Source organism: Myotis daubentonii, chromosome 1 (assembly GCF_963259705.1).
Source record: "Myotis daubentonii chromosome 1, mMyoDau2.1, whole genome shotgun sequence".
NCBI lineage: Eukaryota > Metazoa > Chordata > Mammalia > Chiroptera > Vespertilionidae > Myotis > Myotis daubentonii.
In genome coordinates, this window is record NC_081840.1 from 222,950,216 (window position 1) to 222,974,559 (window position 24,344).

General features: G+C 39.4%; 1 protein-coding gene across 4 annotated transcripts in view; it reads right to left on the reverse strand.

The window, feature by feature from the left end:
- Positions 1-24,344, reverse strand: part of SLIT2 (slit guidance ligand 2) — a 361,028-nt gene that overhangs the window by 48,430 nt on the left and 288,254 nt on the right. For all 4 annotated transcript variants that reach the window (XM_059674520.1, XM_059674503.1, XM_059674511.1 and 1 more), the window contains 4 exons: positions 24,144-24,307; positions 6,889-7,013; positions 6,640-6,737; positions 5,257-5,396 (listed from right to left, as the gene is read on the reverse strand). In XM_059674520.1, the coding sequence (XP_059530503.1) occupies positions 5,257-5,396; positions 6,640-6,737; positions 6,889-7,013; positions 24,144-24,307 (527 nt within the window). The remainder of the gene's footprint in view (positions 1-5,256; positions 5,397-6,639; positions 6,738-6,888; positions 7,014-24,143; positions 24,308-24,344) is intronic.

Consider the following 24,344-nt stretch of genomic DNA (forward strand, 5'->3'; position numbering starts at 1 on the left):
TTGGTAAGTGACCAAACACAGTAAATCGCCTGAATGATGCAACAGAAAGAAATGAAGTCCTTAGCAAGAGGAGACAGGGTGGGCTGCTGTGTAACGTACCCGCATTAGCCCTGTAATCTTCCTGCCAGTGCTTCACAGACAACTGGCACTGTCAAGACAGGCACACATGGGGCTCCTCAGAGGCCGCTGAGCCTGCCCTTGGCACTTAAAGACTTTTGGCCAACAGATTGAGTCAAAGTCCAATGTTATTAGCAATCATTCTGAAACTTTGAGATAAGGCTTCACAAAGGTTCCGTGGTGATTTCTCAGGCATGCCTACTGCCCTGATCATTTCTAGGACTCCCTTTCCTGGGCCCTGATGGATTTTGGGAGCCATATAGAATATATTGATGTCAATGATTGGATATGGCTCTCTTTATGTTTTAAAAATAATGCCTTGCCCAGCTGGCGTGACCCAGGGGTTGATTGTAAACCTATGAACCAGGAAGTCATGGTTTGATTCCTGGTCAGGGCATACACTTGAGTTTCAAGTTCAATCCCCAGTAGGGGGCATGCAGGAGGCAGCCAGTCAGTAATTCTCTATCATCATTGATGTTTCTATCTCTCCCTCTCCCTTCCTCTCTGAAATCAATAAAAATACATTAAAAAAATACTACCTAGTACTTATGATGTACTGTAACATGAATTCAACAATGTCATTCTATAAACCAACCTCTTGGGCTTTGTCATATTTATTTATAAAATGTTTACATAAATCTATACACCTTTCAATATTTCTCTTGTTTCAACTTACTAAAGATATTACTTTAAGGTTATTGAAAAATTCCCAGTATTGAAAATACTTCTATCTATACCCTAGGTATACTAAATGATCTACATTTTTCATTATAAAAATAATTCATGTTTGTAATATCTTTTAAAGAGTAAAAGCAAACAGACAAGTAGAAAGTAGCAATTATTAGTCTTTCTTTTTCACCACCCTCTTCCCGCTCAGAGGTTTCTTTCATAGCCTTCTACAAATTGGACAAGTGCATGTCAGCTGCCCTTTTTATAGTGCTTGGCATAGCTACCCATACATCAAGGATCTGCATGACTGAATCAGCATATTAATTTCAGATTTCTTCCACATTCCTTTTACCATGTACACATAATGACATCCATATAGCTTTAAAAGAAAGAGGGAAACAAATAAAAATCATAGTAGACTTAAAAGGCGACTAACCTTTTTCCACCTCATTCAGATTAGCAGCTGGCAGCGACAAAGACAGAAGAGACAAAAGACTATTTACATTGCGATACAACAGCAGAGCACAGGAAGCTAGTGTATTTATAACAGAAGGGCCCAGAGTGAGCGGGCGGGTGAGGAGAAGTGAGGCTTGGATTCCTTACCTACAGCCGGCCAAGCGCACAAACAGGGGGACAAGAGGCGATAGGCAAACGCCATCACAGGGAGCCAGGGATCTGCGTCTCAACCAGGTCACTTAACCAGCCTTACTTTTTAACACGTGCACGTCATGGTTAGTGTGTGGGCATGGGAGGTTAGGAAAACAAAGAGATAAGGGTACAACGTGGAAAGATTAAAATGGTCTCAATGTTTTCCGCATCTTTACATGCCCAACTGGTATGGAAACGGTCGTGTACGGAATTTGGGAAATCCCATTAAGTGACATCCTGGGTTACAGTGTGATCAATTGTGTGTCATCTTTGCATGTGGTTCCATGAAAGTAGGGTTGATTAAGAAACATAGTCTTGACAGAGCAGATCCAGGGTCTGACTCTCGGGAAACATGCAAAAACACATTTTCCAAGTCAACACCTATATTCATACCAGAGTTTAAGACAGGGCGCCAAGTTCTCAACATGGCTGGGGTGCCATGTTTATAATTTTCATTTTTGTAAGTTTTGAGCTTATGTGATTGTAGGGATTCCTTGAAAATGCACCTTCAGGAAATGCCTTGGTTTTAGAAAGGATACAACAATGATTTTAAAAAATAAAAAACAATTTCTCAAGCTAAAATTAAAACCATAGAGTGAATTTTTAAATTATTTGCTTAGCAATTTCTGAGTCTGACTTGCTCCATTCTTGGTGTATTTTAATTTAAAATAATACTGAATCAAACTTTTCCAAAATTAACTATGCTCAATCCTTAGAGTAGTGGTTTCAATTTAGAATCATATGGGATTAAACTTTTCAAGAATTAACCTGTCTGAAGAATTAGCCATCAACAACCATCTATTATACAACTGGAACAGATAATGGACTGAATTAAGTAGAAAACAACAGTTTTGATAACTGGGGGAGGGGAGGGTATAATAAGTTTTAGATAATATAAAATCAATACTGACCCTTAAAATGTATGTTGTTAATCCCTGAAGCAGAAAAAAGCAGATAGTTTTGTCCTCTGATAAATCAATAACTATTTACTATAATGTGCTGGTTACACAGGCTTAAATAAATTTAATAAACTTCCCAATGGTGGTTCATTTTATTTTTGATATTTGTAGTCGTGTTTTATAGCCTGCCCATCACATCGAGATTTCTCCGTCAAACTGCTTTCAGATCTCTGCATTTTCTCCATTAGCAATAGTATGTCCAGTCCGACTCTTGCCACGGATGCCAAATGTAAAGCCTTCCCCCATAATAATTTATGAGCTTTTTCCATGAAGTTTTATTTGTTCCAACTAAAGAGTTCAAGTTCCCATCCATGCCTTTGGGGCATCGAGTGAAAAATCTTCAAACAGAAAGCAACTTGTGACTTGAATGATGTTTAAACAATGACAACATTATTATATTCCCTGAGCATAGCAGGGTTTCTGTTCCCAGATCTCATGCTCATTAATCAGACTCCAAACTTACATCTAAAACAATACAGCCGCATTATACAAAAATTCCTCCCTAACTGCGGACTTGGATGAAGCAGGATATAAAACTCCGGAGCCCGATTTATATTTTCCTATAATTAAAGGCCACTATGTGCCACTAACTTCAAAATCTGCAGATGGTTGTTTGATATTTTGCAAATGAGCTCATCTCACATATGGACAAAAATGCTATAGTGAATAGATGAGCTACAAAAGCGCCTCATTTAGATATTTGCTCTAATGCCAAATCATCAAACTCTTTACTGCCCACAAGACTCAGCCCCAAGTCAGAGTGGTAATATCTTCATGCTATTACGTTTCTACTGAGCTCAGTATTTTTGTTTATACTTTGCCAAAATTCAGGCAAACTGATATCGGTAATAGCTGTGCTTAAAATGACTCAACGAGCCTCCGGAGAACCAAATGGCTCTTGACAGATAGTCCTGGCAGATTCCCACGTGATAGCTTTAATAGATGTCACGTTTTGGCTAAACAGTGGTTTTGCTAAGTTTTGGTTTTTTTCTTTTTATGTTTCAGAGAAAGAGATCTGGCACAGAGAGATGAGGCTTCATAACATTTTTCAGAGGAAGCCGCACTAAACGGAGTCACTTCGGGTGGAGATAACATGTGGGCCAGAGGATCAAGTGTAGGAAGGGAGGTTGGCACATGTAGGTTGAGAAGATAAAACAGACTCAAAAGAAACAGATAAAGAAGAAAGTACAGCAGATCTCAAGCCAAAGCAGGGGAACCCCTCCAAACCAACTCAGAAGAATCTTCCACCTTCTGTAATTGATCATGAAAAAAAAAAGAAAGGCACGTGAGAATCCAAAGACCTCAGCGCTCTCAAGCCTGGGTTGTCAACACAAGGAGGATATTGACCAATTCCTGTTGCTGGGCTCTGGATCTCATTAGCTGGCCAAGGTGCATTTGAAGTGCTTTGGTCCAATTTCTCCTGGCCAGAGTATACTGGTTTAAAAAGGCCTCAAAGATTACGTGAATTAAACTCTTTCTGTGATGATGATAGAGCAATAGCAGAAAAAGAAAATGATTCTATCTAAGTAACAGATTTTAGTGCAGACGTTGGGCTTTATATACAGGTCTGAATGAGACTATGCAATACAACTCAATTCTGAGGGGAGGCCCTGGGGCTTCAGTGCATGCCGAATACACTTGCTCTCCTTCACTAATTCAAAATATCAAAGAACACTCAAATTCTGCCCTTTAAGGAGCCCAAGGGCTGCATATACGTAACAGAGAAATTGGCGGATATAACATGTTCAGTTTTCTACTGTAGCTGAATATATTACTGTATATGGCACTGGGTGCTTCACTGGTATAAAAAAAAAAAATCCAACCATGAGAAGGCCGCTTCAGAGGCACTCAGACAGATCTGGGTTGTCAAAACAACACCCCATTATTCTATCTCGCATTTTCCCATCAAGAAAGGTACTTAGTGAAATGCAGAGTTGGGGCATGCCATAAATGCTTAAATGTCCATGCTTTCCTAATCAATACTGGGACAGTTAGTCATACGATGTGACTTCATCTTTCATGTTTGGAGATACGACCTTAGGCATCTACATAGTTATTTCCTATGTATTACATCATGTGGAAATACATGCAGCGAATGAAATGTACCCAGCCAAATGAAAATGGTAACTGCAAAAAGAGTGACAGAATTCACTGCTCCACTTTTTCTTACAAATAAAATGCATAACATTCTCTCAGTGGTCTATTAAGAAAACAAGACTGTAATTGTGACGCTTCTTCTTCATAGCCACAAAACTACATCAGAATAGATATTCTGATAGCCAAGTTATAAGCTTGATGTTGACTTTACAGCCAATTGGCTTATCCAGGGAAGAAGTTAAGTAGGTTGAACAGCCTTATGAGATTTATCGTCTCAAGAAATTAAACGTCAGAAAGAAGGTGACAGTCTCATAAGAGTATTCAAAGTGGTCAACATTTTTATATTTGTATTTTATTTTGAAGAACATGAGTTATTAGATTAAAGCACTCATTGGTGAAGAAGCAAGTATGGATACAATCTAAAATGCTTAATTATGTTTTGACTATATTAAAAAATGCCCTTTTTACATGTGTTGGTTAGCACAGGAAAAATGCATTGTGTGTGATACCATTCAATTGTGAGACTAATAGGTTCAGTATGTAACTCCTGATTTTTCTGGATAGCAATAACATGATAGATAACCGAGCTTGGCGGGTCTTTCATTGGGTTGGCTGAAACCATTGTTGACTTTGGCTGTTATTTACATTACCTCTAATTTCCCAAACACCTACCAGTTATTGAATTATGCAATGGTTTACTAAACACATGCAGCAAGATTCCCATGATGCATTTAGATACATGGACCGATGGCTGAGCATTTCCTACCTGTGTACTCAGGTGGGCAAAGGCATGTGTAGTTGTTAATCCCATCAACGCAAGTAGAATTATTTTCACAGTCATTATCTTCACAGTCATCAATATTGATTTCACAGTGTTCTCCTTCAAATCCATCAGCACAAATACACCTGAACACCAAAGGGGGGAAAAGTAAAAATAATAATAATAATAATAACAACTCTGCATTTAAAAAAAACATGTGGTCTACATATTGAAAAATACTAAATACACTTTTCAATTACAGAACTTTTAACTACAAAAAATTGACTTTTAAATGACATGTTGTAAGCATTCATTCAAGGTAATATCCTGCAAATCAGAAACAATTCGAAAAAAATTAATGCTGGATGGAAATGGCCCTGTAAGTCAATAAATCCAATATATCTGCAGATCTACAACACAAGCAAAGTTTACTCTATTTTAATCTCAAGTTGTGCTCTAATAAAATAATACATCTTTGCTCACAAGTGACGAGAAACTGGTTCTGATTTTTTAAAAAATGACAACACCTACTACCCTATGTATAATGTTCTTGATGTCTCAAAAAAAAACCAAAAGGGAATTTGAAAAACAAATTTTGTCTTCCTTGCAATTATAAAATGTGAATGTTCTCTTTATGTCTCAACAAATGCAATTTTTTTCCATTGACATAAAACTCTGTACATTTCATCTTGCTAGGTATCAGAATAATCTTTGAAAAGCCCTGATGAAAAAGAGACAGTTTCATAACAGAATGCAGAAATGAAGCCTATTTATTATAAAAAGTGATATTCCTAACAAGCTTTAGTAGTACATTAGCATTCTTATGCAAAATTATTAGTGTCATCATAAGAACTCTATTTCATAATTCATGAAGTACATTTGAGGTAATTGTACTGTATGATTAAATAATTCCAGATTAAAAATGTTCACAGCATGGTTATCTTCTTATATTTGGGGTTGGAAAAGAATCATTAATTTTCTGTTTCAGTGGGACCTACATCTTTTCATTACACACTGTCTTTAAAGCAATACACACAGCAACAAATGAATACATAACTTTCAGCAAAAGACTAGTTGGCTATTGATTAGCATAATATAGCCACTCCATTGTCTTGATCTAATCTAACTTGATTAATCATAATATGTGCGTGTACATGTTTTACAATTTCTGGATTTTGTAGCTGCCTGAGCTGAAAATACTGAAACACCTCTATTTGTTTTTATGTTGCAATATCTTAGAGAGGGACTCACACATGTTGTTCTTGTGAATTGATTCCTGGCATTCATTTTAAAATAACGTTCCCAGATTTGAAAAGAAGAATGTGTGTTTGCTTAGTTATTCTTGCTCCAATACCTCAGACACAGATCACAGACTAATGAATGACCTACCAGAATCCATCTTTGTCACCTTCTTTTAAGTGGCAAGTTCCTCCATGTTTACATGGGTTACTGATACATGCATGAATTGGGACATCGCAGTCCTGCCCCTGGAGAAGGAATGGCCAAGCAGAGTTGGGTGTAAGTAAAGTAGTTGTTAGCACAATAAAATAAGGTAGTTGACAGCACACTAAAATGAGGCAGGCCCAGCAATGAGAGCGATGCTTTCAGATCATGGTTCCTATGACAGCTTCGACTCACCTTGAAACCATATGGGCAGGTACAGCGATAAAAGTCAACTGGATCATTGTTACAGGTGCCATCATTTTTGCATGGATTTGATAAGCAAGGATTACATTTAGCTAAACTAGTCACATCCACAGGACCTAAAAAGTAATTGAAAAATGTGAGAAACTTGTGCTTTCTATTTTTAGATCACTTAGGATTATTTTAATGCTTTAATGTAACAGTATATTTTGTATAAAAGTTATTGGTCACATATCTGTATATAAGTGTCTTCCATGACAAAACCAGAAATCAGCATCATCATATTATGTGCAAGAATGCAACAGGAGGCCTTTTCATTGAGGGATGGTGAGACTCCCCAACATCAGAGTGGGACTCTGGGTTTTGATTTAGGTGGTTAGTACATGATGTTAATCATGCTAATGTTACAGGGTCAGTTCCTTCAACAGGCAACTAGCTTCAGAAGTTGAGCTCCATGGCCACTGCCTGTATCTTAATTTCAGCCAGCTGCCATGGAAAGACATGTCACCCATCCCAAAGAGGACTGTGTGTGTGTCTATGTGTGCATGTACACTGGGAGATGGGTGGGTGAGTTTTATGAATAAGTAGAAACTCATCAGTTAAAATATAAATTCATCAATTAAACATGAAATATTATGCACCTGCCCTGATAACATTAGTTCAGTAGTGTTATTTTCATACAGGAGATACAAAAAACAAAAAAGCAAAAACACCCTATGTTTATGCACATGGAAATAAACCAAACACACGATCTCCTTCTGTATCATTCTCACCCAGAAGGGTTTCCCAATGAAACGATCTCTACTTGCTATCCCATTTTTCGGAAAATATATATTTTTTAAAAAACTCATGATCCATAAAAAGTTTGGATTCAAAGCAGATTCAGTTGCAGCCCTTTTCCTTTGGTTGCACACATTTATACCATAAATGGCTAACAGTGTAGAACCTGCACTGTCCTCACTTAAATTACGTTCCACCACCGAAACCGGTTTGGCTCAGTGGATAGAGCGTCGACCTGTGGACTGAAAGGTCCCGGGTTCGATTCCGGTCAAGGGCGTGTGCCTGGGTTGTGGGCACATCCCCAGTAGGAGATGTGCAGGAGGCAGCTAATCGATATTTCTCTCTCATCGATATTTCTAACTCTCTATCTCTCTCCCTTCCTCTCTGTAAAAAATCAATAAAATATATTTAAAAATAAATTACGTTCCATCGCTGCTGCTTTGCACTGGTGGTGAGACCTCACTAGATGGTCTCTTGGCAACTGTCAGGTGAGGACATTCTTTCAAGGTGACATCTTTATATATAAAACTAGAGGCCTGATGCATGAAATTCGTGCAAGAGGCTCAGCCCTTGCAGCCCCGGCTCCATCCGGAAGCTCATCTGGATGGTTGTTCTGCTGTTTGGTCTAATTAGCATATTAGCCCTTTATTATATAGGATACAAATATTTTAATCATGTCTCGCTATTACTGGTCTCTTTAAAAGACTTTATCCTCATTGAAACAACAGCAACAATTTCAATCACATGTTTGATCACATGTCCTTTTTAGCAATGTTATTTGAGTGAATTGTACAGCATGCTCCCCTTTACTGTCCCTGCTCTAACCTTCCAAGGGATATCTCCCCAAACAGTTGTATGGCTTCTGCTCATATAAAGTACCTTTCATCATATTTCTCTACCAATCAGAGTTCATGTTTGTGAGTTTTTAGTCTACCAACAAAAACTTATGTATGAAAGAGAATATGGGCATGAAAACTGCATATCTTTTTTTTCTTTAAATATATCTTTATTGATTCCAGGGAGAGGGAGAGAAACATCAATGATGAGAGAGAATCATTGATTGGCTGCTTCCTGCACACCCCCTACCCTGCAACCTGGGCATGTGCCCTGACTTGGAATCGAACCGTGACTTCCTGGTTCATGGGTCCATGCTCAACCACTGAGTCACACCAGCCAGGCAAAACTTCATATCTTTTTTTTTTTAATATATTTTATTGATTTTTTACAGAGAGGAAGGGAGAGAGATAGAGAGTCAGAAACATCGATGAGAGAGAAACATCGATCAGCTGCCTCCTGCACATCTCCCACTGGGGATATGCCTGCAACCCAGGTACATGCCCTTGACCAGAATCGAACCTGGAACCCCTCAGTCCGCAGGCCGACGCCCCATCCACTGAGCCAAATCGGTTTCGGCAAAACTTCACATCTTAATAGCATTCTCTCACCCTAGGAAGTGGCAGCCAAGCACGTATAATGTTTTTGAAGTGAAATAAAAAACAGAATAGTTCTCTGTATTAGTCAACTTTTTTATTAATAAGAAGCTTGAAATATAGAGATTCCTCTTCCTATTTAACCATTTGAAATGCATGACAGATCTGGGGATGGTGGTGTTAACAGGGAGGGGTATTGTTCGCTTCTAGTGACACCTCAGCCATTAAGGGCGGCCTTGCCAATGGCCTCTTCACTTTTTCTTGGAAACCAGTATAACTAATGCAGCCTCTATATCAAATTGCAGCTGGGAAATTTCTGGGATTAACGCTGAAGTGATCTTTATAGAAACTCAATTTCTCACCCCTCCCAACTTATTTATCAATTAAGGACAAAACTTTAGCTAGTCAGCATATTGCAGAAATGAATGGTGGCAGTTATTTAAAGCAGAAAGTTAAATTAATGAAATACTCCACAATAAATGACTTTGTATTTGCTAAAGTTATCACACTTAGAATCAGCGATAGGAAAGGAAATAGCTAACTGGTAATGGATTCCTTAGCTAGGCCAGAAGGAAAAAGAATCTAATCTTGAACAAAGGCATTGGATAAAGCAGCTAAGACTGCATCCGGCAAAGCGGCATGTCAGCAAATGCTAGGACTGGACACGTTCATCTGGCCACTTCCCAAGACCTTGAGAAAAATTGTCTTTTTGTCTGTTTCTGTGCTTTCAACCTTGTAAGGCTGTGGTTGTATACAGGAGTTCAGGGTTGACAGTTTCTAAGTTTATTTTATGGAATGTGACATTCTTCAAAAATTATGTTTGATTATTTAAATGAGACACTAAAGGGAGGAAAAACTGGATACGTGGATACATTTTGAAGAATTCAATAGAGTATGCAGGTGACAAAATTGCCAGGCTGACATAGTCCCTGTCGAGTTTAACACAAAGTCAATATTCATTTAATAAATACCCACTGAACAGTATCATATTAGTATGTACAATATAAGTTCACTGCATTGGTTTGTGATATAGCTAATCCTGCTTAATTATTTTCTATATGGAAATTCTTACTGGAATACAAAGGGAGATCATTGTCCCCTTGTATATGTTCAGTTTAGCTAAAGGAATAAAAATAATCAGCTTTACCACATACGCAGGCCTCTTCTGACACTTTCTTAAACCCATGAACTGTTTTGGTGACATCAAGGTGTGGAAAATAGCAAAACACTGAGTTCTAACTCCCTCAGGTTGGAAAGTTGCTACTATTTGCTTCTCCTTTTAAAAATACTTCATTGAAAGTCAGCTTTTAATGATAATTTCTTATTTCTAGTACTCAAGTCTGAGTAAAGGGTAATTCAAAAGCTGTTTGTAACTTATATAAATTCCAAATAGCAGCATCCTCTGATATGCCCAAATACTTTAACTTCCTTTCTACTTTATTTCGACTGGAATTCCACCTAACTAAACATCCTTCTTATACTGTGACTTATACATTTACATGGTTGATCTAAACCTTATTTCTCTGTTCTAATCCCTTGGAACTACAGTTGACCCTTGAATGATTCAGGAGTCAGGGGAACTGAACCCAAAGCAGCTGAACATCTGCATATAACTCTTGATTCCCCCAAAAGGTGTTTCTCAGTAACCATGGGGATTGTTCCAGAACCTCCAGTGGATGTCAAAATGCTCAGGTACTCGAGTCCCCTATATAAAATAGGCACAGGTCAATGAGCACAGTCTACCCTCAGACTCCCAACTGCAGACAGGAAGCACTACAGGTATTACCTGAAAAAAACACACAACAACAACAACAAACACACAAAACAAAGAAACAAACAAAACAAAACAAAACAAAAGCCTCATGTATAAGTGGACCCATGCAGCTCAAACTCATGTTGTTCAAGGGGCAACTATGCCTTATATCCGGTTTTCTCCTCTCATTCATTTTCCTACTCATGTTTTGCTCCTTTTATAAGACCATCTTTTATCTCCTGTTTGTCTTCAATTGATGATTCATTTTCTGCCCAGGACACTTTCTCTGAGATCCTCTCCTGTAAAGCTCTTATTCAAGGGAAATGACATCTTTAATCTGCTTTCCTAATAAGATGGTATCAAAGTTAAAGGAAGATGCTAAAAAAAGAGTCATAATGAAATAGTGAAGAATTTGCACAGCTCTCTAGAAACAAACCAACACTTGCAGGATTTTACAAATTTGATTAGTCTCAGGTGAAAAGAAGGTGCCCAAGGAACAGGAAGTAGAAAAGCCTTTTAGCATAATGCATAGTAACGGATAGAAAATAGGAAGTCTATCAACCCAAGCTGGTAATCTAAATTTGTCTCTTAAACGTGTAAAGTTAGGAGAATGTTGGCAGCCATTTCAATGGGTGGTTTTCAGCATTAAATGAGATGCTAATGAAAGTTTGAGTACACACTACAGTGACAGCTAGCACAGAAGCCTCAGTGAGTTCTGACTCTCTTCCCCAGACTTCCAAATAATTGGTGATGGGGGGAACATGTGTGGTTTACTGAAAAGGAGACAGACAGTCTTCCTCTGCTTGTTTACCAAAATTTAACACAGACACTGGGAAAATTAGAGCTTGCCATTCATTCATTCATCACAAGTTCACTGAGTACCTTTTATCTATGTCAGGAGCTGCTCAAATTTGGACAAACTGTAAGGGCTATTATTATCAAAACCCTGGGGGAATGGAAGTGGGTGCCAAGAGATAATTATCCATTGAGCAACAACACTCGGAGTTAATAATTTTACATTTTTAAGACTGCAAGTTTGATTTGTAAATTCGGTATGGACAACCACCAGAAATAACAGCACAACACAGAAAAACGAGAGGTTCTCTTTAAGGGATGACAGCTTGCTGCGATATAACTTGGCAATTTTCATTCTTTCCTCCTTCCCAAAGTAAACTGGTTACAAGAATTGTTAAGCCCTAACTGGTTTGGCTCAGTGGATAGAGCAGCAGTTCTCAACCTGTGGGTCGCGACCCCTTTGGCGGTCGAACGACCCTTTCACAGGGGTCGCCTAAGACCATCCTGCATATCAGATATTTACATTACGATTCATAACAATAATAACTACAGTTATGAAGTAGCAATGAAAATAATTTTATGGTTGGGTCACAACTTGAGGAACTGTATTTAAAGGGCCAGAAGGTTGAGAACCACTGGGATAGAGCATCGACCTGCGGACTCAAGGGTCCCGGGTTCGATTCCGGTCAAGGGCATGTACCTTGGTTGCAGGCACATACTTAGGGAGTGTGCAGGAGGCAGCTGATCAATGTTTCTCTCTCATCGATGTGTCTAACTCTCTATCCCTCTCCCTTCCCCTCTGTAAAAAATCAATAAAATACATTACAATAAAAGAACTGTTAAATTATTTCCAAAACATTAGCCCTCTTAATATGTGTGTTATAGAGGAGAAAAAAAAATCTAGCTCCAGGGATACAGGATTTACTAATGTCACTGAAATGAAAGAGGCTAGTCTAAGGACTGATTTAAGACTTGGTCTTGATTTAAGAGAGCCTTCCAGCATCAGCTATCTGGACTGGAGGTGTGTTTAGCTTAATAATTCAAAGGGAAATGAAAAGAAAGTTTGGTTAACAATTTGTCTTTGTCAGTTACTTTAATCTTTAATGGAAGAACTGCCGGACCTCAAATCCATTAAAGCTTGTAGGCAGCCTTGCTTACTTGACTCAAATCATGAGCTGCGCACCTGACACCAATACTGCCACCCACTGAGAATTGTATCGCACTTTGATTTATGGCTGAAAACTCCAGACACAAATTTCTAGCTATATCCCAGAGCCTGCCTTCATTCTGGTATTCCTTGGAAACATGAGTCAAATAACAAAATCGTCTAGCACAACACTTGTAAGAAGTCTAAGGTATGTCAAAGATAACTAAAAATAAAATGTAGGGGGTATCTGAGGTTGGGCACAATTTAATAAGAGGTTTTCATTTAAAACCAAATACTCTGCACTCCCCTTGCTGTTACATTATTGCATTTCTTAAGCACGAATACCAATCACATATTTTAAAATTCCATCCTTAAGTCATTCAATTATCAGATATTCATTGAGGATCTATTGTGTGCAGGATACTATGCTAAGTTTTGGGAATTCAAAGCCAAGTGAAATAGTTGAGTTTTTAAAGACATATTTGTATCAATTACAGAACGCAGCTGTATGAGGATGTGGGTAATGGAAATGTATGTTTTGGAATATGTTTTAAGTTTCTGCAAGCGATCAAGGGGAGTAATTCACTAAATGTGTGAGAATACGAATCTGAAGTTCAAAAGAAAAGTTATGACTAGATATTTGAAGCCATGGTTGAGATCAATTAATTTAATAAGGCTAAGGAGAGGACCCCACGCATGTTAATATTAAAGAGAGGTGAAAAAACAAGAGTGGTAAGAGGAGTCACCACAGGAATAAAGGCAAAGAGAATGTGCAAGAAAGAGTTGTGGCAACAACTATCTAAGACGAAAAGAGAGCAAATGAAAGTAACTAAAGAAGCCATGGAAATAGTCAAGATGGAAGTTGCTGGTATCTCTATAGTTTTATTGGAGGGGTGGAGATGGTCATGAGATAATAGGTGGTTAAAATCCCATAAATCTGCATAAAAATCCCATAAATGGTTTAAAAACAAAGGATGGGTATTACACCCCTGGAATCACCTGGCTTGGCCATTTGCTACATACACATGCAACCTTAGGCCAGTAAATGAATTTCTTGAGTTACATTTAAATGGAAAATATCAATAATTATTTTATGGAATTACTGCATCAGAGAGAATGTGAATGTATTTATTTAAGAAAAAATACTAATCATTGGTTCTCATCACTTATGAAAATAAATGTCTCTAAAATCAAGTGTTTTAAAATCTAAAATGTATAATAAAAATAGTCCTTGTTTATTTTTTAGTCTGTAAAAGTATTTGTTTTATTACAATTTATTTTTAAACACACACACATATGTGATCAAGGGGAGTAATTCACTAAATGTGTGAGAATATGAATCTGAAATTATAAGAAAAGTCATGACTAGATATTTGAAGCCATGAGGTTGAGATCAATTAATTTAATAAGGCTAAGGAGAGGACCTCACTCATGTTAATATTAAAGAGTGGTGAAAAAACAAGAGTGGTAAGAGGAGTCAGCATAGGAATAAAGATGTGTGTGTGTGTGTGTGTATTGCTGATAGTATTATAGATGTTCCCCATTCCCCTTTTACTCCCCTCCCTTATTTGTTTTTTAAAGATGGTGTTTTTGGCAAATAACTAGTACACACCTGAATATTTCTTTAGCAAGTGAGAAAATCATAATCCTGCAAACGTAAGGTTATTTCAAAATTATAACTATGTGCTAGTAGTGCCAATAAAAAACATAAAAAGTGACAAAGTTCTAACTAAAGCTACTTAAAAATGATATACTGAGTTTTTATTATTTCTAATTAGGGCTAAATTATTTAATTGCCTTCATACTTTATTTCAATCACAATAATAGCAACTAATAATTTTGAGACATAAAAGACCTCCAGCTTGTTAAAAACTCCCCCTGAAAAGAAGATGCTGTCCTTGCTGAGAAAAACAACAATATTACAATGTAATTGCTGGAAGATACAGAATTTCCCCCAGGATTCCAGAATCCAGAAGATTCTTAACATATAAAATTAGAGGAAGAGACAACCACGTGGAGGTAAAATGTCGAATATCATGGGATACAAAAGAGCCTCAAGTTTTCTTGACGCTTTAGCTGACCTTTACTAAAAGAGGAACTTTGACACCATATTTCTGCCTCTGTTTGAGCTCATGGCTACCAGACAGAGCCCACTGGGCCTTTTCCTCTCATCTCACTCTGTTCCACTTGACTCAGAATCTCCCGATGGCCTGATTGGTCTGGTAGTGGTATCAGTTATAGTTCCATAATTGGTTGGTTTGAATATTAACATTAATATCATATATGCATATATATACATATATATACACATACAGACACATACATTTTTTTCCTATCACCAAATTTCCATATTGTTTTGGAGTTGTCTATTTAAATAAATCCATTGGTAAACTCTAAGCTCCATGAAGGCCGAGTTGGGTTTCTTCTCTGTTTTACTTATTGTATTCTTAACACCTTAGAACTATCTATGCCTGATACATAACAGGAACTCAAATAATATTTGTTGAATGAAAGAAGGAACACATCATTCATTTGCATTAGATTCTTCACTCCTTAGCACATTCAAGGGTTTAATAAATGTATGTCACATTAAACATGAACTGTTTAGTTGTCTGTGTAGCTAAATCTTTCTGAACCAAGAGCAATACAGGGAATATTAGACATTAAAATATTTTACATCCCATGCTGACTTTCTCAATGAAAACCCGGGGAGGGCAAAAACCTCGGCCTTATTGTGAACTGCTTAATCATTCTAATTTCCTCTGATATTTGAAAGATGAGAGCAGGACCTCTGGGTTACAAAAACAAGTCATATCCATCTGTTTCCCACTCAAGAATGTTTTACAGGGTATTAATTCAATATGCTCTGATCATCTATTTCATCTCATTAGTTTCTTCCATTGTTTTTAATTTTAAAACTTTATTTAAAAAGGGAACTTGATAATATCCATGGACTCACGAGTTTGCTCTGCTGAAACTGTGAGATTATACCATAAAGAAAATACTCTGAAAATGTAGGATAAAAATTGTTGTGAAAAAATTAATTACTCAAGATAGTAGCCCAGTCTTTCCTAGCAGAGGAAACCCCTAAATTATATTTAATTATAGCTATGTGAACATGTCTTCAAATAAAGAATATTCCTCTTTTTGCTGTAATTGAAATTACATATTTACAAACCTTAATAGAAGGAGTATGTACTTACATGTTTTCATGAATAAAATAAAACACATTAAACTGGCATAACTACAGGAAAAGTTTCATTAAAATATAAACAATTCAAATTATAAAATCCTTAAGGAGCATCATTTTATTGCTTTTAAGCACTCAGATTTCCTACACTGAATTATTCTAATTGAAAATTAGGACACTTTGCCTCCTACCAATCCATTTATTATGTTAATATGTATAGCAGCATGTGAGTGGTTCAAACTTTCATTTTCTCAATAGTGGGGGTGGGGGAGCATCTTATTTATAGTGATAATTTGTTTTGAAAATATTTTTACTGAAAATTAGGACATTAACTTTAGCGGCAAGCTCTGCAGTCAGACGGGGCTCAAATCTGGCTCCTTCACTCAGCAGCGGAGTGATTTTTAACTAAATCATCTCCCTACATTACAGTATTTTATTCTCTCAAATGTGGAAATAATTGTATCTGCTATAGGAATGATGTGAAAAGTTAGAGATACATAGCTACATAAAACTCTCAGCACAATGCAAACTGCTCAGTACAAACTGGCTTTCGTTGTTGTCGTCACTGTTACTATTTTTAGTAGTCGTGGCAGTATGGGCAGAGATCCAATCTGAAATGTTATAAATGTTGAACTAGCCCAGAACCTTAATTATATTTAGGTATAGCAAAAGTGAGTACATCCCAAAGTCTGCTAAATGCAATTATGCTGTATTTGTTCACTTCCGAATGCCTACACTGCTGGCCAACTGGTGCACACCCATGGTGTCTGCTACCCAGCTTAGGGTAGCACCTTGAACATTATAGAATCCGTTAATTTGATAACTCAGTGAATATTAAACTAAACTGCCACAGTCCAGCTGAGAAGCCTAAGCCCTTAAATCATCTGTCAATTAACCAGTCTCAGCTCAACCGTTTCCTGGAGGCCCTGGAACCCCTCTAGCACTTGGCTCCTGCTCAGCTCTGCTCCTGCAGCTCCGCCCAGGAGCGCCCTGGTCCCACACTGGCCTGCTTCTCCACACAGCTGGCTTAGACACACCTGCATGCTCACCCTTCACGGCCACCTGCTGCCGGGAGCCGGACAGAAACCACTCAGAACTCAGAACACAGAAATCATGAGACAGAATTCAGAACTCAGAACTTAGAACAGAATCAAGAAGACAGAATCTACTCGGAGCCTAGAGACAGAGCCTAGCGGGAGAACATGGCAAGGGATCCTGGACTGAACCTGACTACAGAGATTGGCAGGAGAACCTGACTGGAACCTGGACACTGAACCTGACTGGAGAGCCTGGACAGAGCCTGGCTGGGGAACCTAGCGAGGGAACATGGCTGCAGAGCCTCGCTGGAGATCCGAAGCAGAACCTCTCTGGAGATCCGGGCTAGAGATCCTGGCTAGGTTGCTGATCAACTGAACGCTGTCTCCATGTCATTCCTTCTTCGCCGACTCCGTCCACGCCTTTGGGGACCCCTGGACCTGCTGGGGTTGGACCCCGGCATATGGCGCCCGAACAGGGACCCCTAGGTAAGCGCCCCACACTCGGGACGGATCGGACTCCACCATAGGAAGAGGGTGGATAGTCTTCGCCGACTCCGTCCACACCTTTGGGAACCCCTGGAACAGGATTCCCTTAGGTAAGCCGCCCCATTGAGAACCTCCACACTCGGGACGGATAGGACTCCACCAGGGTGCTACAGACCCCCCTATAGAGGATAAATAGGGTAAGAAGGTGGATAGTACAGAACTTAGATTGAGAAGATGTGCCATACTGAGTCCAAAGAAAGAAGACTCTGTATTGATTCTTAGTTTGAGAAAATGTGCTATACTGAGTCCAAAGAAAGAAGACTCTGTATTGATCTTTAGATTAAGAAGATGTGCCATACTGAGTCTAAAGAAAAAAGACTCTGTATTGATCTTTTAACATATATGCTTGCTAGCAGAGGAATTAAGGTTACTCCCAGTCAGACAGAACGTTTTATACAAGAAATATGTCCATGCTTTTCTGAGGAAGGAAAGGTAAATGTAATGGCATGGGAGAAGGTAGGCTCAAGGAGCCTTATCCTTAACCCCACTGCAGCCTTTCTACCCTGGGAAAGTGCAGGATTGGCAAGCTCTCCCTGGGATGATAGATCAGGACTCAGGTAATAGCGGAAAGTGCCAATCCTACTCTTAAAATGGATATAAGAGAGCATTTGAGGTTTTTCTTTTTAATGCCTGCCTTTAAAAAATAAAAAAGGGGGAATTTGCCGGGAGCCGGTCCATCCTTGCTGTTTCAAGGGACCTGGCATATATAGCATATGGTTCTTAATATGTTTGCTCACCTTCTTGGCGCTGTGTTTTAACCAAGGTCACCTCTCCGAGAAAGGTTGAATCCCCAGGTAGGGATTTTCCCCTGAAGTTAGGGAGGGAATAAAACCCCTCAACTAAGTGCCAGGCGGATAATTAATCCCTTTAACTACGAACAATCATGCTTAAACTACATAATCTTTACTCCCTGGAATGGAGATAAGAAACGCCCTAACCTTTGTAATAGAGATTGATAGGATTGAATCAACTGGTATAAATACAGATGTAACAAGACAGCAAGAGACAGAACTCAGAACACAGAACTGAGAACACAGGGCTTGGAAGACAGGACCAAGAGAGACAGAGCCTAGGCACAGAACCTACACAGAACGTTCTCTAGAGACAGAAGAACTTCGCTGGTGAGAGCATGCCGGAGGATCCTGGACAGGGACTGGCCTCAGAGCCTGGAGGCGGAGCCTGGCGAGAGAGCATGGCAGGGGATCCTGGACTGAACCTGACTGCGGAGATTGGCAGGAGAGCCTGACTAGAACCTGGTGACCGAACCTGGCTGGAGAACCTGAGCAGAACCTCTCTGGAGATCCTAACCAGAACTTCGCTAGAGATCCTGACCAGACCCTGACAAGAGAACCCGGCTATGATGATCAACTGAACTCAGTCTTCGTGTCATTCCTTCTTCGCCGACTCCGTCCACACCTTTGGGGACCCCTGGACCTGCTGGGGTTGGACCCCAGCAACCTGCCTCTGAGCCCTTGTAGCAACTCTTCTACCCAATATGGTAGCCACTAGCCACATGTGGCGATTTACATTCACATTTAAATTACATAAAATTTAAAATGCACTTCCTCAGTTGCACTCGCCACATTATGTGCCCAACAACCACTATGGCTAGCGGCAACGATACAGGATATTGCAGACATAGGATATTTCCATCACTGCACAACGTTCCATCAGGCAGATAGGCCAATATCCCCTCCCGCACATTTCCATTCACAGGACAGTAAGTACCTGAGACTCTATATAGTCATTAACCAAATGCACAAAAAAGGTAAGTCAGTCAGATAAATCTTGAGTTAAACAGACGTGTATGTACGTATGTATATATGTATACATGCATGTGTTTGGATTTGAGAACATTTAATCAATTAATGGGAACCAGGATGCTCTAAGGATGGAATATAAGTATGTAGCTTTTCTCAAATTTGTGTTACCATGACTTTTCCCCCCCAAAAAAAATATCTCTGGCAAATTCTAAACTTTAAGAAATAGAGAGAAGCACTAGCATTTTTCAAAATAGAGTACATGTATCCTTGAGCACAGAGAAGTGTAATAGAATCAATCTGTAGTTTCTCAACTTCCCCCACACAACCTTTCTGAAACCATTCTGCCCACTCTCATTCCTAAGAATAAGAGTTACGCCAGTTTCCCTTTCCCTTGGACAATCATCTCCACTTTACAAAGGATAGGGTACCTCTCAGCCCACCAGGAATCCGCCACAGGGCACTGCCCAAGGAAACAGAGCCACCAAAGAACAATGCAAAATACTGCAAAGGCTCTTGCAGTCAATGCACATAATCTCAGAGAGTCATTTCCAATAACATTCTACTGTCAATAACAATATTAAAATATGGGTAAATAATTATGCTGTCCCAATCAATGGCTCAAGTATTAACGGAAATAATTCATTTAAAATAAAAAAAACTTAAAAACTCACAGATTTTTGGTGGCAGGAAACTTTTTAAAATTTTAATTATATATACTTTTTTTTTGTAACAAAGAACGATATAATTCTCTGAGGTATTGGAAATAGAAATTCAAGGAGAAAAATGTAAGTTCAAGGAAAAAGAAAAAAGAAGAATCTTGTTTTTGTCTTTTTAAAAAAATACATTTTTATTGATTTTAGAGAAAAAGGGAGAGGGAGAGAGATAGAAACATTAATGATGAGAGAGAATCATTGATCAGCTGCCTCCTGCAAACCCATAACCCGGGCATGTGCCCTTGACTGGAATTGAACCTGGGACCCTTCAGCCAACACTTTATCCACTGAATCAAACCGGCAAGGGCTTGTTTTTGTCTTTTAAAATTAGCTGTTACATTAGATTCCACCAAATACATTTAAAAGAGTAAGGGCAGAATTTTTTTTAAAAGTCAAACATAGTGCACTGCAAATGACATATTTTGCAACCATTCATAGTTATGGAAAAAAGCATTAGATGCCAAGTTAAAAATGTTTGTAGGGAACATAGGTTTTGAAAATTCCTTCTTTCATCAATAAATCATGGAGAGTCCCTCGTCTTTTGAAGTCCCTCGTCTTTGTTGGTCTTTTGAAGAGTTATAATAGAATTAGTGGTTAACCTATGTTGGGTGCTTTCTGTGTGTAAGGTAACGTGTTTTACGTATATATTTAATTCAACTAATCCTTTCCCCCAACTATATGGAGGGATAATTGACAAATATAATGGTATATATTTAATGTGTACAATGTGATGATGAAATATACACAATATTGTGGAATTAAGATAATTAACACATCTGTAACTTTGCATAGTTAACATTTTTGTGTGTGGTGAAATTGCTCAAGATCCACTCAGCAACTTTCAAGTATACAACATTGTATTATTATTATTATTTTTTTTTCTCAGAGAGGAAGGGAGAGGGAGAGAGAAACATCAATGATGAGAGAAAATCATTGATAGGCAGCCTCCTGCATGTCCCCAAATAGGGGTTAAGACTGCATGTGCCCTGACACATGCCCTGATCAGAATTGAACCATGACCTCCTGGTTCATAGGTAGACACTCAACCATTGAGCTACACTAGCCAGTCCAACATTGTATTATTAACTACTGTGATCATACTGAACATTCCATCCTCTCAACTTATTCTTCTTATAACTGAAAGTTTGAAGCCTTTGACCTATAGCTCCCCATTTTCCCTTTCCTGCAGCCCCTGGTAACCACCATTTATTCTTTCTTTCTATAAAATTGGCTTTTTTAAATTAAAGATTCCACATGTAATGATTTATCTAGTGTTAACAAAGCTCTTTTGGGTAGGTACTGTCATTGCCTCTGCTTACATAGGAGAAAACTGAGGCACAGTGTAGCTAAACTGCTCCATAATTGCTGCATAGTGAACCTGGATTTAGCCGGGCCTCAGCTCTCACACTGTGACCCCCTGCTCACAATGACCCACCGTGACGCCCTACACACTATGACCTACTGTGACCCCCTGAGCACTATGGCCTACTGTGACCCATGCACACTAAGACCCATTGTGACCCATGCACACTAAGGCCCATTGTGACCCATGCACACTAAGGCCCATTGTGACCCATGCACACTAAGACCCATTGTGACCTATGCACACTAAGGCCCATTGTGACCCATGCACACTAAATCCCATTGTGACCTATGCACACTAAGACCCACTGTGACCCACTGCACACTATGACTCACTGTGACCCATTGTACGCTGTGACCCCCTGTGCACTATGGCCTATTGTGACCCATGCACACTAAGACCCACTGTGACCCCATGTACACTATGACCTACTGCGAGCCCCTGTGCACTATGGCCTACTGTGACCCATGCACACTAAGGCCCAATGTGACCCATGCACACTAAGGCCCATTGTGACCCATGCACACTAAGGCCCATTGTGACCCACGCACACTAAGACCCATTGTGACCTATGCACACTAAGACCCACTGTGACCCACTGCACACTATGACTCACTGTGACCCATTGTACACTGTGACCCCCTGCGCACTATGGCCTATTGTGACCCATGCACACTAAGACCCACTGTGACCCAATGTACACTATGATCTACTGTGATCCCCTGCACACTATGACCTACTGTGACCCATGCACACTATGACTCACTGTGACCCATTGTACACTGTGACCCCCTGCACACTATGGCCTATTGTGACCCATGCACACTAAGACCCACTGTGACCCAATGTACACTATGACCTACTGTGATCCCCTGCACACTATGACCTACTGTGACCCATGCACACTATGACTCACTGTGACCCATTGTACACTGTGATCCCCTGCACACTAAGACCCATTGTGACCCATGCACACTAAGGCCCATTGTGACCCATGCACACTAAGACCCACTGTGACCCATGCACACTAAGGCCCATTGTGACCCATGCACACTAAGGCCCATTGTGACCCATGCACACTAAGACCCATTGTGACCTATGCACACTAAGACCCACTGTGACCCACTGCACACTATGACTCACTGTGACCCATTGTACGCTGTGACCCCCTGCGCACTATGGCCTATTGTGACCCATGCACACTAAGACCCACTGTGACCCAATGTACACTATGACCTACTGTGATCCCCTGCACACTATGACCTACTGTGACCCATGCACACTACGACTCACTGTGACCCATTGTACACTGTGACCCCCTGCACACTATGGCCTATTGTGACCCATGCACACTAAGGCCCATTGTGACCCATGCACACTATGACCCACTGTGACCCATTGTACACTGTGACCCCCTGTGCACTATGGCCTACTGTGACCCATGCACACTAAGACCCATTGTGACCCAAAGTACACTATGACCTACTTAGATACATTTTTCTCACCTAAAGGTGCAAATGTTGGAAGCTTATATTTTCAGCTAGGTTTTCAAGCCTTGGAAGGCAAGAACATAACACGAACATCTGTATGTTCCATGATACCTAGGGTTTAGTTTTACACATAAAACATGTTTAATAAACATTTACTGATTATACATTTAAAATTTTCAAGAATTTCTGTCCTCCATCTAGTAATGATGAGTGGCTCGCTTGAAAATCTACAAATTAAGATTGACAGTAACCTTCTATCCCATCTTTGGTAAGGAATCTAAATCCATGCATTTGAGCCCGGCCAGCATGGCTCAATGGATGAGTGTTGATCTATGAACCAGGAGGTCACAGTTTGATTCCTGGTCAGGGCATATGCCCAGGTTGTGGGCTCCATGCCCAGTGTGGGCCATGCAGGAGGCAGCCGATCAATGATTCTCTCCCATCATTAATGTTTCTATCTCTCTCTCCCTCTCCCTTCCTCTCTGAAATCAATAAAAATATATTTAAAAATAAATAAAAAATAAACCCATGCATTTGACTAGGAAACATGGAAAAATATGCAAAACAAGTTTAGTAATGTTTACCTCTAGGTATTGGGATTTAGTTTTTGCAGAAATGAAACATTTCTTATTGTTTAGAATTTATTCTTTAGATTTTTCTATGTTGAGTATATACTATTCTTGTAATAATAGAAAAAATATTTGTTAATAAGATGCTATTGCAGATTCACAAATACATAAAACAAAGGGGAAACCAGGGACATAAGGAAGGAAGGAAGCCACAGCCATATTATACCAGGAAGAGGGCAGCACGAGAGGCCAGAGGGGAGGTTTGGCCTGACACCGGGGGGCTCATCTCCTTACCTGGCGTCAGGAAGCCACAGGGCCCTGGCAGCCCTGGGAGCGGGGCACACGTTCAGACAAAGCGAAAGCAAAACATGTCACTTGTTAGAGGCTATGAGAGGAATTTCCAGAAATTGTGCACTCTTCACTTCTTCATGCAATTTAAAGAAAACTTCGTAATTTCCAATGGACTATTTCTGCAATTTATTTGAAAAGCCTCATTCTTTACTTGGGTGCCTCAGATAACTGCTCTGTCTTGCCCACGCGTGGGTGGAAACAGTAGTTACTGGGGCTTTTCAGTGATACCTTTAAAAATCTAGCAGCAAATGGTATTTTTTTCCCTTTTGAAATAAACATGGCAAATTTTATTTACAGAAATAAAAATGATTAAATACCATACCTTGACATGTGAATTTTTTGGACGGAGTTGTGAGTAACAGTTTATCCGCCATTTCTCCAGGTCCGGCGCAACGGGCAATACCCGGTTCTTTATATTCCGACTTCACCCACTCGGATAACCACTGCATGTTACAGTCACAGTAAAGAGGGTTGGCTCCAATTGCTCTGAAAAACACCACACACACACACACATACACACACA